Source organism: Vigna radiata, chromosome 9, assembly GCF_000741045.1.
Source record: "Vigna radiata var. radiata cultivar VC1973A chromosome 9, Vradiata_ver6, whole genome shotgun sequence".
Taxonomy (NCBI): Eukaryota; Viridiplantae; Streptophyta; class Magnoliopsida; order Fabales; family Fabaceae; genus Vigna; species Vigna radiata.
The window spans coordinates 12224607-12238069 of record NC_028359.1 but is presented as its reverse complement, the minus strand read 5'-3'; the positions used below and the strand labels follow the sequence as shown (position 1 = coordinate 12238069).

At 31.8% G+C, this 13463-nt stretch overlaps 2 protein-coding genes and 1 pseudogene across 4 annotated transcripts; 1 reads left to right on the top strand and 2 right to left on the bottom strand.

Annotated features, from left to right (window-relative positions):
• LOC106773361 overlaps window positions 1-6608 on the bottom strand; it is a 20014-nt pseudogene extending 13406 nt beyond the window's left edge.
• Window positions 1158-4712, top strand: LOC106772942. Of its 3 annotated transcripts, XR_002669739.1 has the most exons (7): window positions 1160-1720; window positions 2110-2191; window positions 2625-2797; window positions 3328-3391; window positions 3487-3535; window positions 3966-4092; window positions 4676-4712. XR_002669739.1 is itself a non-coding variant. In XM_014659590.2 (6 exons), exons 1-5 carry the CDS (start codon window positions 1577-1579, stop codon window positions 3501-3503), a joined length of 471 nt encoding a protein of 156 aa, XP_014515076.1. In that variant the 5' UTR covers window positions 1158-1576; the 3' UTR covers window positions 3504-3535; window positions 3966-4125. The 3 variants fall into 3 exon arrangements, 2 of the variants coding, with proteins under 2 accessions (XP_014515076.1, XP_014515075.1); XM_014659590.2 differs by lacking the exon at window positions 4676-4712 and having other exon boundaries at window positions 1158-1720; window positions 3337-3391; window positions 3966-4125; XM_014659589.2 differs by lacking the exon at window positions 4676-4712 and having other exon boundaries at window positions 3966-4125.
• Window positions 6609-9139: 2531 nt separating the features above from the next.
• On the bottom strand, window positions 9140-12537 carry LOC106773730 (rop guanine nucleotide exchange factor 7). Its single transcript, XM_014660473.2, has 7 exons — window positions 11978-12537; window positions 11378-11500; window positions 11129-11283; window positions 10921-10995; window positions 10551-10841; window positions 9976-10332; window positions 9140-9875 (listed from the first exon to the last, which is right to left on the bottom strand). Exons 1-7 carry the CDS (start codon window positions 12291-12293, stop codon window positions 9381-9383), a joined length of 1812 nt encoding a protein of 603 aa, XP_014515959.1. The 5' UTR covers window positions 12294-12537; the 3' UTR covers window positions 9140-9380.
• Window positions 12538-13463: the final 926 nt, after the last annotated feature.

Genomic DNA, 13463 nt, shown 5'->3' with positions numbered 1-13463 from the left:
TTTTTTTTTTTTAGTTTTGAGAATGGAAATTATTTAAATATCCTTAACCTTAAAACTTAGAATCCATGACAAATGAGGGTATTTTTGTCTACAATAATCCGGTACACATTGTTAAAACGTACCAACTGAAAAGCAAACGTACGCGTGTTAACAAACCCCTATATATATATATATATATATATATATATATATATATATATATATATATATATATTCTACTTTAAAAATCATCCACTCATATACTTTTAGGACTCTAGTAATTTTAACAAAAAATTAATACGCTACTATGGCTATTATTATTTTTTATATTAATTATATAAAAAGCCAATACTAAATGTAATTTCGAACAAAAGAAAAAAGAAATATGCACTTATAATAAACTATCTTATCCGTTAGTTAAAAAAAATTAAAACGAGATAACTTATCAATTTTTATAACAGAGTTAAGATAAAATGATACACTCTACGTACACCTATACACCTGATCACGAATGTGCTATATGAGATAGTTTATCAATTTTTATAACAACTATTTAAAAGTTACATTAAATATAATTCTTTCAAAACGAAAAATATTAATAATATATTATCATTTATTGCCAAATCCAAAAATTGAGTAATAAATTTCTTACTTCTTAATATTATTTTATGAATTAACATAACTTTTTTTACTAATAATATATATTTTCTTGTGTTAATAAAATTTAGTTTTAAAATAATACAATAAAAGAAATGAATTTAATTGATTTAGTTGAATTTTTAAAATAATAATATCAATGTATCAAATTTATTCTAATTATTAATATTTTATTTTTTAATTATTTGATTAGTAAATATCCCGTATTTATGATAATAATAGAAACTAACAAAAATAATTAATATTCATAAAATTATAAAATATCTTATGAAAACTTAAAATTGTTATATTTTTTCAAACTATAGCTTAGGTTAAATTAATAATTACATTTGTAAAGTAAAAGAAAAATGGTCGAAAATATTGGAAACCAAACACTCCTGATGCAGCTTAGGGAAGACATTGGACAGAAGGATTGGGGTGTCTGCCAGTAAAAGGTTGACATTTGGTTCACGGGCCACATTTTACACACGTGGCAGAGTTCTGATTCATCTTGAACTCAACAATGCAAAACAAGAAACAGAAAACAGAAAGCAGGAAGAAAGAAAGAAACTAGTTTCTCTGGGAATTAAAAGGAAAAATAGAGGAAAAGGGAAAAAACCCAAATTCCGGCTAAGAAAATTAATAGCAAAGGTTGAAACTTTTTATATCAGTCCATCTTTTCTGCCTTATAAAAGGGTGTGAGAAGCTGTTTCATTTGAAAAACGCACACTCTGTGAATAGGGTCTCGTCATTCCCTTTTCTTCTGCTTGTTCTCTTCTCTCCTATTTGTTTTCTGTTTGTTTCCGGAGAATAACGTAATTGGGATTTTCTCATTTCAAGACCTTTATCAGGCGGTGTTTGGTGTACTTTTGTGGGGCTGTCTGTTTATGAAGGATCTTCTATCACTTTCTTATGTTTCAACACTGGTTTTCATACAAAAGGTTTTAATTTTAGAGGTGAAATGGAAGGGAATAAGCAAAAGGGTATCTCGTTATCCTTCACTTCTGAGTTCTTTGGGTCCATCAAAGAGTCTCACCTTCCTCCTCCTCCTTCCGCTGGTGGGATTTTTGGTTCCATTTTTTCCCCTCTATCGTCCAAGACCAAGGTGTGCTTTTCATTTCAGCACCTTGATTTCTGTTTTGACTCTTCTGCATTTTAGTTGTTGGTCAAATCAGTCCCTTTGCTTTTCTTTTTTCTGCATTTCATGGTTAAGTTTATAATTGGTTTATGTTATGTTTTTGGCTGTAGTGTTAAAAGTCTGAGTTTTCTCTCAGGACATATCTTTCACTGAATTTATTTTAACTCTTGGAATTCTTTCTTAGTTTGAACAAGAAACCAGCCTTTCCACCTGAATGATTGAATTTAGCTTTCGAAATACTTGATTGGATCATTGAATTGGCTTGAATCATATATCATGCTCATGTTCGTTGCACATTTGAGTCATGCTGAAACGGCTCTAAGATTTCTTTTGGGATTTGTTTGGTTATATTTCAGGTGTTGGGGAGAGAATCTCTGCCTTATGAATTGAGTCGCAAAATTGCCAATCAAACCCGGAACGCCAAAGTTGGTATTCAAGGTAGATCAACCCTGTTTTTATAGATCTGGTCATTTCGTATAAATTCTTGGTGACTTTTCAAGAGACAATTTTGAAATAACATATAATCTCATGATGGTATATTTCTTGTTAGCACTATTTTCCAATTTTCCTAAACTTTCCACATTTTCCCTGTGCTAAATTGTCTACTCCCTTAGTGGGTATTGATCCGATTCCCCTAGCCAACATCCTGTTATCCTGACAGCTAATTATTTTTATATTTAGAATAATCATAAAAGAAATCTGTTTGTAGATTTATTATTGAGTTTTGTACCATTGAATTTATCTTGGTAAGATTTTGCATACATTGAATGTGTACGTACCTAAATCTATAGCACCACTTTTTAATGGTGTTTCTTTTCAAATTTTTTTCCTTTTCCTTAAGTTGGTATCCCTTTCCTTCCAATCAATGCAGATTACTACTCCAAGGGCAGTGGTAGCGAAGCTCAGAACACTGTGAATAATACGAGTTCCATCTATCAGGATCAGAGAGTTCAACCGTGTCACCTTAGTTCATCAATTTATTATGGGGGTCAGGACATCTGTCCTAGTCCTCAGAGTACCCATAATGAGGGGTTCAGCACTTTGGTGAGTTGCAGTATACTTATTTATTATTTATTCTTATTTTTGTTCTTGTAGTAGAGGGGTGTGCCTCTCTTGGTCACAGGTTCAGATTCTGGAAATGGTCTCTCCACCTAGTTTGCATTCCCACCCTGAACTTAGTGGGAATCTTATCAATTGGGTCTGCCAATTTATAATATCTGTTTATACTAATGTGTGTATATACTGTACACACCATTCACTGAACTTATGCTCTAATTCATGCTAATCCCTATAAAGTATAATTCTAAATTTTACAGCCAAAGTTTCTACAAACCCAAAAATGGTCTCTGTAATGAATAGGAGTGTATCTTATTTTGGCAGGTTAAGATCATGATGCAACTTATACAACCTATCTAAATTATTATGATTCAAAATATTCGGATGATTATGACTGATAGATGATCATGATGTCAATATACCAATCCCGTGAGAAATATTGAATTATATACTCCTGTTCTATTTTATAGATAATTGTTTTCTAGTACCAAGAATTTTTAATATAACCTTTTGTTTAGCCGTACCAGAATGATGCCGGAGATGATGAGTCAGAACTTGCTTCAAGAGGAAACTGGTGGCAAGGTATGTTATGATATCTTCTTGTCTGAAAATATTCATATGAATTGTACAGGTCTGTCAACACTCATTATTTTTCTGTCTTAACTTTCTACTCACAGGGTCTCTCTATTATTAAGATCACCCTGACCAAGGCATGGGCTGCTCAAGGTATAGATTTTCTTCCGGAACCAATAGTCAAATGTCATTCTTAAATATCCGATAGTGTTTCCTTCCTTTTTAAGTTTAGATTAAGTCTTTGGACCAACAAAGAAGAGGATTGTTCTGAAGGGTTTGATATATCTTATGAATTCATGGACCACTGCATAGCCTCTTCACCAACCCACAAGTGCCCAAGAGTAAATAGGGGAATAGGGGAAGGGGACGGACAATGAAACGTAGATAACAATTTCTATTAGCTGCCTAATTTCATAGCAATATAAAAAATTGAAATAGACTGAGAACAGTTCAGCATGTTAAGATTCTTATCTATTTCTGAAGTCATACGTATAATTATGTATACATCTGATCTTTCTTTCTAGTATTTTAGTCATATTTCCTGTTCAAGCATTTTTCATTAATCAATTAACGCATATTGCAGGTACATAGCAGCATAGTTTAGCAGTGTAGTCCATCGTTTGTTATATGGAAGAGCTATACAGCAGTGTTACGGACAGCAGTTGGCTTTCTTTGGCTTTGACAGAATCATCACATGAATCTATTATCATGTATGTTTCTTTTTTCTTTTACTGTAAAGGACGTTATGCTATGTCATCCTGTTGGAAAAAGTTATATAGGAATTGTTAGCATCATCAGCTACTATTTTGTGGCTGAACCTCCACAATTATTTGCTTCAATGGAAGAAGCTCTTTACTTGCATCACGTCTGTATTAGTACTTCAGCTATGATTGTAGATAAATATGCCTGACACACTTTGATCTTATTATTTGTCTAGATTAGATTTTACTAAGATTCTTATCTAACCAAAAGATAGAAACTAAAGTATGTTTGGTAGTTTATTAATCAATAGATATAATTTTAACTGAAAAAATAATCTTTTTGACTTTAAATAAGATTTTAGAGTTTATAATTAAAAGCTAGCAGCTTATATTAGCTAATTCTATTTTTCTATTTTCTTACTAATAACTTACCCTAAATATAAATCCATCTATGATTTTATATCCTGTTTTGTAGTTTTGCTACAAAGGAATAGTTCTGTATGAGTCCAGTCTAAACATAATAAATAATTAAACCATTTTCAATTAACATGTTCTAATGAGATACTTATTTCGTGCCATGAAATATTGCAAGGATCTTTTTATTGAAGCTAATCCAAACGGAAATGATTCACCTTAATTGGAGATTATGTGGCAGGTTCTTACCCTTTTCTTCATTTGTATGATTTGGCATTGGTAAACAATTTGAGCACCTGCTACCATGTCTTCGAAACATAGTTACCATGAAGACTGCACTTGTATAGTTATTATTATTAAGCTACATGATTGGGTCAAAAAGTCTAGTAGAGTAACTACCACTATGTACAAATGTCTGTGGTTTCTGTTGGGTAATAGTTCTCTAAACAAGGCTTTAAAAACAGTTACATGTTATCAGTGTCTTACTAGGTTCTTTATGTTCTATCATTTTTGTTCAAGGAAAATAGGTTATACATGATTTGTTGTCTTTTCATCATTGCTACAGAACATTCTTTAAAGTAATTTGATATGCAGAACAACATTTGGAGCGAACTTGATAACCGCGTGTTGAAACTTGTTCATCATCACTCATCAATGATTTACATCTTAAGGGTCACTATTTCTGCTGAGTGACGTGAATAGATGTTACGGTAACTGGAACGTTCCAAAAGTATTCCTTTAAGTACTTTTAGTTGCACAAGAAAAGCAACTCACATTACACATCAATCAAAAGAACTAATTACCACACATCTCCATATCCCTCTTTCCTTCTCATCCATCAATTTAAATGCCTCTTGCATGTAACATGCATGCACGAATCACGCAAAGAACACAAGAAGGACACACCATAGACAGGTTCGTGAACCATCTTGGAACCAAAGAAAGAAAGTTAATTGAGATTCTGTTATTCAGTGCTAACCACTTTCAAAGATTGTGGCCTAGCAAGAATAATAATTCACAGACCTGTCCAAAACCTAGTTAACCAACTAGTCTATTCAGCTTCTAATCTTTTTAGTTCATAAAGATTCTAGTCTCAGCATATATATTCAAAATCTGACCCATCTCCTTCTTCACCTATCCTTATCCTTATCCATCAACAATAGGACAAACAAAGCCTTTGGGCTCTTTGCTGCTTTGTCTGCTCTTTTGGTCCTTTATCTGTTATCTGTCTCTTGTTATTCAAGATTTTTTCTTTCCTTCTCTTTTCCTTTCTTTTTATCTATAATGTTGGTTCTTGACAAAGAGTCAAACATACCACCAGTTATCCATGTTTCACTATTAGATTTAATTGATGAGTTTTTCTACAAACATTTAAGTTAAAAAAACATGAATAAAATATAATGCAAATCTTCAACATTTTTCAAAATAGAAGCAACAATCTTTAAGAATAAATTTGATTGATTTGGTTCCTGATAAACTAGCTGTCAATAGCGTATTAGGTTCCCTTATGATAAATATATATTTATTCTTTCAATTTAATATCTGTTTTCTCATCTTAGAAGAGTTCCTTTACAGGAAAGAAATATATTAATACAGTAAACAAGTTAATAAACATTAAACGTTACAAGTGCAGATTTTATTCAGCAAGAAGACTAGAGTGCTTATCCTTTTACTGTTTTCCTTAAGAGTATTCAAACAAATCCCAAAACAAGAGAAGATGCGAAATATACTTACGTCACAGTTGTAACCAACAGGGCGATTAGGAAGGTTGCAGCGTTTTGGGATGGTTATGGCAACCTTAGGGTCAGCTCCAGATAACTTGGCTGTGTTGGAAAGCATAACAGCACACAGACAACTAGGGTTTATGCCAAGTTTCTGGACCTGAGCACAGCAACTCTGAGAAACTTTAGCATTTTCATCTTGTGCTGCAGAGGCACAAGGAACAAGCTTCAGTGCTTCATTATCTGGAGTAGTAGGCCTCCCACTCTATGAATCTCTGAAATGCTTACAAAGACTAGAAGGCAAAGAAGGCAAAAACCCTTTTTGTAAGCTTCCATTTTCCTCAATCAGTGTGACTGAACCTCAACAATTATTGTAACTAAATACTTTTTACTTTCATAATAACTATAATTAAGAAACATATTGTTAATAATATTATCATAAGATGTCTCCATTTAATTGAGATATCAAATATTTATATATTTATAACGATGTTGTTTTTGAGTGATATCTTTTATATAAAAATAATAAACTTTTTCATATATTATTTTAGTTTAATCAGTGTTTAAAAAATATTATTACTTTATTTTCTAAAACTTTTTAATATTTTTTTAATTTATTGAATGTTTAAAAAATTTCACTTTATTTTCTTAAAATATATATATTAGATTAAAATAGTTTTGTTGAAGTAGACATCTATATTATTGGACTTTTAAACTTTTTTTTTTCACATAAAAAAATGTAATTTCAAGAGATTTTAATTCAATGGTAATATTTTTTATACATTTTCCAAACAAAATGTTTTGATTATAATTTTTTGTTTTAGATTTAAAAGGATTTATAACATACAAACCATAATATTTGAAAGCATTTTATAAATTTACTAGATTTTAAAGGATTTCTCATATTTAAAAAAGAATGCATAAGTACCCTATTCTTTCACCTTTTTGTATGATAAAATGCATATTCACTTATTATCTTATTTTTATAAAATTAGAGTAGATATTAAGTTTGGTAAAATTACATGTTACATCTTTAGAATAATAAAAAGAAATAACAATAGTAATACATAAGCTTTAACTCCCATAATTATGTTTGAACACCGTTAACAATTGAGCTAATTAAGCACACGTTTGTTCCTTAGCAATTGTTACGTATATTAATTAAAAGGAAAATTAAGATTAATATACAATTAATTAAATGTAAAAAGTAGTAAAAGGTAAAAAAATTTCTTTAAGGTTTTCTTTAAGGTAATTGAGCTGCAACTTGACCAGGAAGATGATCAACTTTTCCATCCTAGATTTAGCTTGACAAATCACATCCATTTCAAGTATAGAACGAAAAGAATGTTTGGAGTAAAATTTGTGTTTGTACAACTTGTAATTGTAATTGTCCCTTCTCCTTTGACTGAGATATAATCACCATTGCCTATTATGACTTTGGTGATATCAGTTGGTCTCATATTTCTAAAGAGTGCCTTGTCAAAGGTCATGTGGTTAGTACAACCACTATCAATTAGTAAAGATTCGCTTGAAGCATTAGTTGAAAAACAGGTTCCAACAAAAAGTTGATCTTCCTCCTCTTCATTTGCAATTTGAGCATATTCTTCCTATTGTTGAGTTTGGTTCTTACATATGACAACTTCATACCCAAGTTGATTGCACTTGGTGCATTTAGCGTCAGGCCTTCTCCAACACTTCAATGGAGAATGACCCATCTTGTTACAATGCTTACAAGGAGGATACTTTCCCTTGAAGCTTCCTGTTTTGCTTTCATTTTTGACAACACCTTCTCTATTTAGTTATTGGTTCCTTTTTTTGTTTTTCCAATAGTCTTCACGTTTAGTAGGCAAGGCTTCCTCAAGAAAGCCTTCTTCTCTCATAGCCCTTCGTTGTTCTTGTGCCAGCAAGGAATTCGACAACTCTACCAAGGTGATCTTGGATATATTCTTAGTGTTTTCTAACTTGGTTATGGAAGATTCAAATCTTTCAGGTACGGTAACCATAACTTTTTCAACAATACGAGAGTCCTTAGATTCTAAACCAAGCAATCTTATTCAATTTGCTATGTTCAGAAGCCTCTTAGAGTACTCCTTGATAGTTTCAGATTCCTTCATCTTCTATAATTCAAAGTCTCTAATGAGATTCAACACATGCATGCCTTTGATTCGATCATCTCCATCGTATTCTTCTTTGAGATAATCTCATATGGCTTTGGCTGACTTTAGAGACATGATTCAAGTGAAAATTGTTGGTGAAACTACAGCAAAGAGGTACAACTTTGCCTTAGCTTTTCTAATTTTTCTGTCCTTGTGATTCTTGATTTGAGCCATTGTTGGATTGCCAGGTAGTACAAGAATTTCATAATCCTCTTCAACTGCTTCCCATTGATCTAGAACTTCTAGGTAGGCTTCCATTTGTACCGTCCAAATTTGATAATTTTCACCATTGAAGAATGATGATGTTACTCTAAAAAACTTTAATGTCCTTCCATGCTTTCAAATTTTTCCCTCATAGATCCCTCAAGAAGAAGACTTTTGATACTAATTGTTGGTTTTTAGAATCAAAATAATAGCATCCTTGAAGCTAAAATGCTTCTTTATATTTGATTGTGAAATAATAAGAAATGTTACCATATTTAAAACTTGAAAAGTAACTACCCACTAACACTCTTATCTTAATTTTAATTCAGTACTCCAACCCATAATTAAAAAATTAAGTAAATCCTACAAATAATGAACACACTTTGACTCAATTAAATTAAAAATAAAACACTAGTAAAACATTTCTTAACATCAACATATATATATATATATAAATGTATGAAAATTCACATTCTAAAATCGATTTTAATATTTGAAATTAGAACCACATCACATGACGAGGCTGCACAGAGTTCCCAATGTGTCCCTACGTATACAGTCTGCAAATTAAAACCTTTGTATGCCTTCTACGTTTTTTTTCATACATGCAATATGGACAAGAAATGCATCTGATAAGAATATTATTTAGAATACACTGATAATAAAGAAAACTGTCAACTAATCATGAACTGTCATATTATTAGAAAATATTAACTTTAAATCTGATACTTAAAAATGGTATCAATTTGTTGAGAATATAAATTTTCTTGTGGTGTATCAAAACTAAACTCGCTGATATTGGTCAATTAAGATCCTTTCCCTCTAGCCATGCCCGGTCCAATACATTGAGCTTAGCATCTTCTGTGCAATCACTTGACTCCATTTCTGTTTCAAATGCTGGCACTTCATCAAATGTTTCTAACCTTGGAACAAACATCTCCGTTGGACAGAAGACACAGTTCTTTTCTTTCATCTCAGTCAAAACTTTACTAACACCTACTCCTCTTTGGGGAAGGTTGCATCTGTTGATGAATGATGATTTGGCTCCCTTTGCAGGGCTAACACATCTTGCAGGAGAAAAGCTTTGTTTGTCAAAAGATGGTTTTTCGCCTGGCCTCGAGCATGGAACTGAAATGCTCTTGTGTGCAATTACACCAACTTTTGAGAGAAGTGAGAATGAATCGGAATGTTTAGTCAAGTCATCAACATAGATCACATCATCGATGCGTGCAACAATGTTAGATGCTAAACTCTCTAGTACTCGAGAGTAGCTTTCCAGAATAGATTTCCCAACATCCTAGAAAACAGACAAATATTTTTATTAAATGTAGGAACTAAAAGAATATTCAAGACAGGAAAACTTGAAGAGGGAGAATGATAAGTAACTAGATACTAACCTTGTTGCATTGGATTTTGCTCGTATCTAAGGTTGTTTGAGGGAGACTGGGGAAACGTTGCTTCAAGGAAAGCAAAAGACTTTCTGCTTTTTCTGCAAGAGTTGCGCTCTTGTCTCCCTCAACAATTAGATCCCTGAAAATTTCCCACGATGATTTTGAATTATTTCTTGTAGTGCGACCAGTAGGCCTCGGGTTGGTCTTCAAACGCCAGATATAAATGGAAGCCTCTACTCTGTTGGCAATCTCTATGGCTTGATGTTCGGATGATAAATCAAGGCAAGCTAGCAAACACTCAGGAGAAAAACTGTCGGCTGTAATATACCTGTAAATGACATCCCCCAAGCTGGTTCTTGCAGTCTGAAAAAGAGGGTTGTATCAGAAATTTTAGTCTTAAGAGAGAAAAAGCATGTGCAAACAAAGTATCATGATTGACAAACGTGTGGTCTCAGTGACTTTGGTGACCTGTGTGACATGTAATAATATTGTGATATAATCAAACTGTTTAACCAAATTCACAGAAATCATTAGTATCTCATGATGCTTGGATAAATAGGGAATGAAAATCCACATTATACCTTCGGAAGAGACTCCAAGTAAGCATCAGGAATCTCCATTTCAGCTAAAGCAATGCTGTTAATGGCCATTGCAGCTTTTAATATCTGGTTTGTGCAATCCCTCTTGTGCTGTAACTGCTTTCTTGAAATTTCATGGAGACCACTAGGAGGGACTTGAGGTACAGGAAGCCACCACTTCTCCTCTAGTCGCTGAATCGCTTGGCGGAAAGAAGATGAACCATCTGTATCAGGGACCACAACTCCTTGGTCCACATATCTGAACTCTGGATTCACAAAACTATCTAGTATTTCCTTTGGGAAAGAGAAAATGTTTAGAATGTGCTATTTCTAGAAAGTGGAGTAATGTGATATAAATGCTGTAAAATCTTACAAGAAGCATGTTATCTAATTTTCGTAGAGCTGGCAGATTGACATAAAGATCTGAGCGAGGTCTACAAGACATGACCTATTAATCACATGTGAAAATTTGCATTACATTTCAATAATTCTATCTTAAACTTTTCTATATTATTCTAGAATTTACATTATACTTTAATAATAAATGAACATCAAAATTGTTTTTTAAGTATTATTTGCACCTCAAGCTTTCTTCCATCAGGAAATGTTTGCCATCTAGGCTTCAATTCCACAATATGATCACTGACAGAAAGAAGCCATTCCATCTCTCTTTGCCACATTGCTTTCTTTTCTGATGTCAAAGGTTCCAACTTCCAAAGTTGGCCAAAGAGGGTGGCTAGAAATTCAGAAAAAATGTTTGATCTATCAGAACTTCAGATTGAAGCAAGAATTGCAGTTCTTAATCTAGAAACTGCTTCATGGATACATACCACATAGATTCGTGATGGCATTGGATATAGCCAACGCTGTAGGGACTCCATTACCCGAACCTGACATATCTTCTCCAAGTAACAGTTTTGCAAACCTCTCCTTCATCATATCAAGCTCCAGCTCTGAGAAAAAATTCATATTAGAGAACATAATATGTTGATAACGTAAGCCAGGAGCCTCCATTGTAAAAATGAAACCGAAATTAAGAAAACCCCTGCACTATTAAACAACCCACTTGCCAATTTTCTTTTGAAAACTTTTATAGGAAATACACTTACAAATTTTGTCATGAATAATGATTTCAAAGAATTTTCTGTCACCTTTTTTTTTAAATAATTTTGCCAAAACATTTTTTGTAAGAAATATTTGTAAATTTTATATTTTTGTAGGAAATAATTATCCACAAAGAAATTATCTATCAATTAAAACTCTTAGAAAAAAAATAACAAAAAAGATTTTCTTACAAAACTTTGTAACAAATTTGCATGAAAAATTCTATGAAGAAAATCCTATCAGTTACATACCTCTAGTATACCACTAGTATGTTAACTAAAACAAAAGTTATGTATTATGTGGTTACATAAATTAAACTTGAATACCTGGTACTGGTAATACAGGATCCTGCTCCTCAGAAATCTCACTACCAGTGTTCTTTTTCTCTGCATCATCACTTCCATGTGGACCGGTACAGTTGGATTCAGAGATTTCTTGAACAGGCCACTCCATCGAAGTTGATGAAGTGGAATTCTGATCATCAAGTTCTATCATCTCAGATGACAGCAATTCAGAGCGGGAACTGCTTTCTCTACCTTTATCTTTAACCAAATCAGCAATATTCTTATCATTGCAACTATTTTCCCATTTTGTGTATCCTTCAACACCATCACTCTTCTCAGTCAAAACCTCACCTTTCATTGCTGCTTTCCCTTGTTTCACAAGACAAAGGCCATACTAGAAAACAGTGCAGAATACTTTTCAGACCCCTTTGAATGTTGTGAAAACTTAGAGGTGGTTGAGACACCAAGGACCTCAAAATGGATATTGGGTTAATGGGAATGATGAGGCACACCAATGGAACACATTGTTTCGGCTTCTGATAGTGCTGTTTGTTCTTCAGTTTATTCTCCTTATTTGGTGAAAGAACCTTTCATAAGTTCTCAACAGTGTCTGATGGCGAAGGTAGACAGATGGACCATTTATGAGACATGTTTCATGAGAATTTAAATTAGAATGTAAGTTCATATGCTATAAAAATAGAAAATAAAGAACTATATAAAAATGAAAATGAAAGACTAATTAATTAATTTATTTTCTTTGAGTAAAGATAATTTCAATCTTTTATATGGTTAAACTTAAATGTTAACTGTGTTTGTATCTCTACGATGAACTTAATGAACTTATAGAATAGTCAATAAAAAAAGTTAAAACAATAAAATTTTTTCATTTTGTTAATTACAAAACTTTATATTTTTTAACTATGAATGGAACAATATAACAATCTTATATCCCAGTTAATAAAAAAAATTAAACAAAAATGATTTAATTAAAAATATAACAATTTTAAGTATTTAGTAGATTAAAAAAATTAACAAAGATTTCATTTATTTGAATTTGAAACTTAATAAAACTTATTTTATTTTTTTCCCCTGTTCCAGTTAAAATGGTTTGTCTTGGGATTTAATTGAAGAGATTGTTTTGAGTGTCATCCAGCACAAATAACGGACATTTGATCATGGCGTAAACGTTTTCTGACAAGGTTATTTAGAAAAAAAAAAAAACATATGCGTTTATTTCAGTTTTTTAAAATAATAAGTAGTTTAAACAATATAGTCTTATTAAAATTAAATTATTTCAAAAAACTTTCAATAATTTTAATTAACTAGTTTTATTAGTTATTAATGTGATGATCTGTTTGTAACTTTTTTAAACGTATTTTTAATAAGATAAGTCAACTCTGTTTTATTTATCTAATTTGTTTTTTAATAAGAATATGTAATTTTCTATTTATTTTAAGTAGTAAATCCTACATTTCTTTAAATAAGTGATATTGTCAATTGTTTGATGCAAAAAATACTTATTTTAACA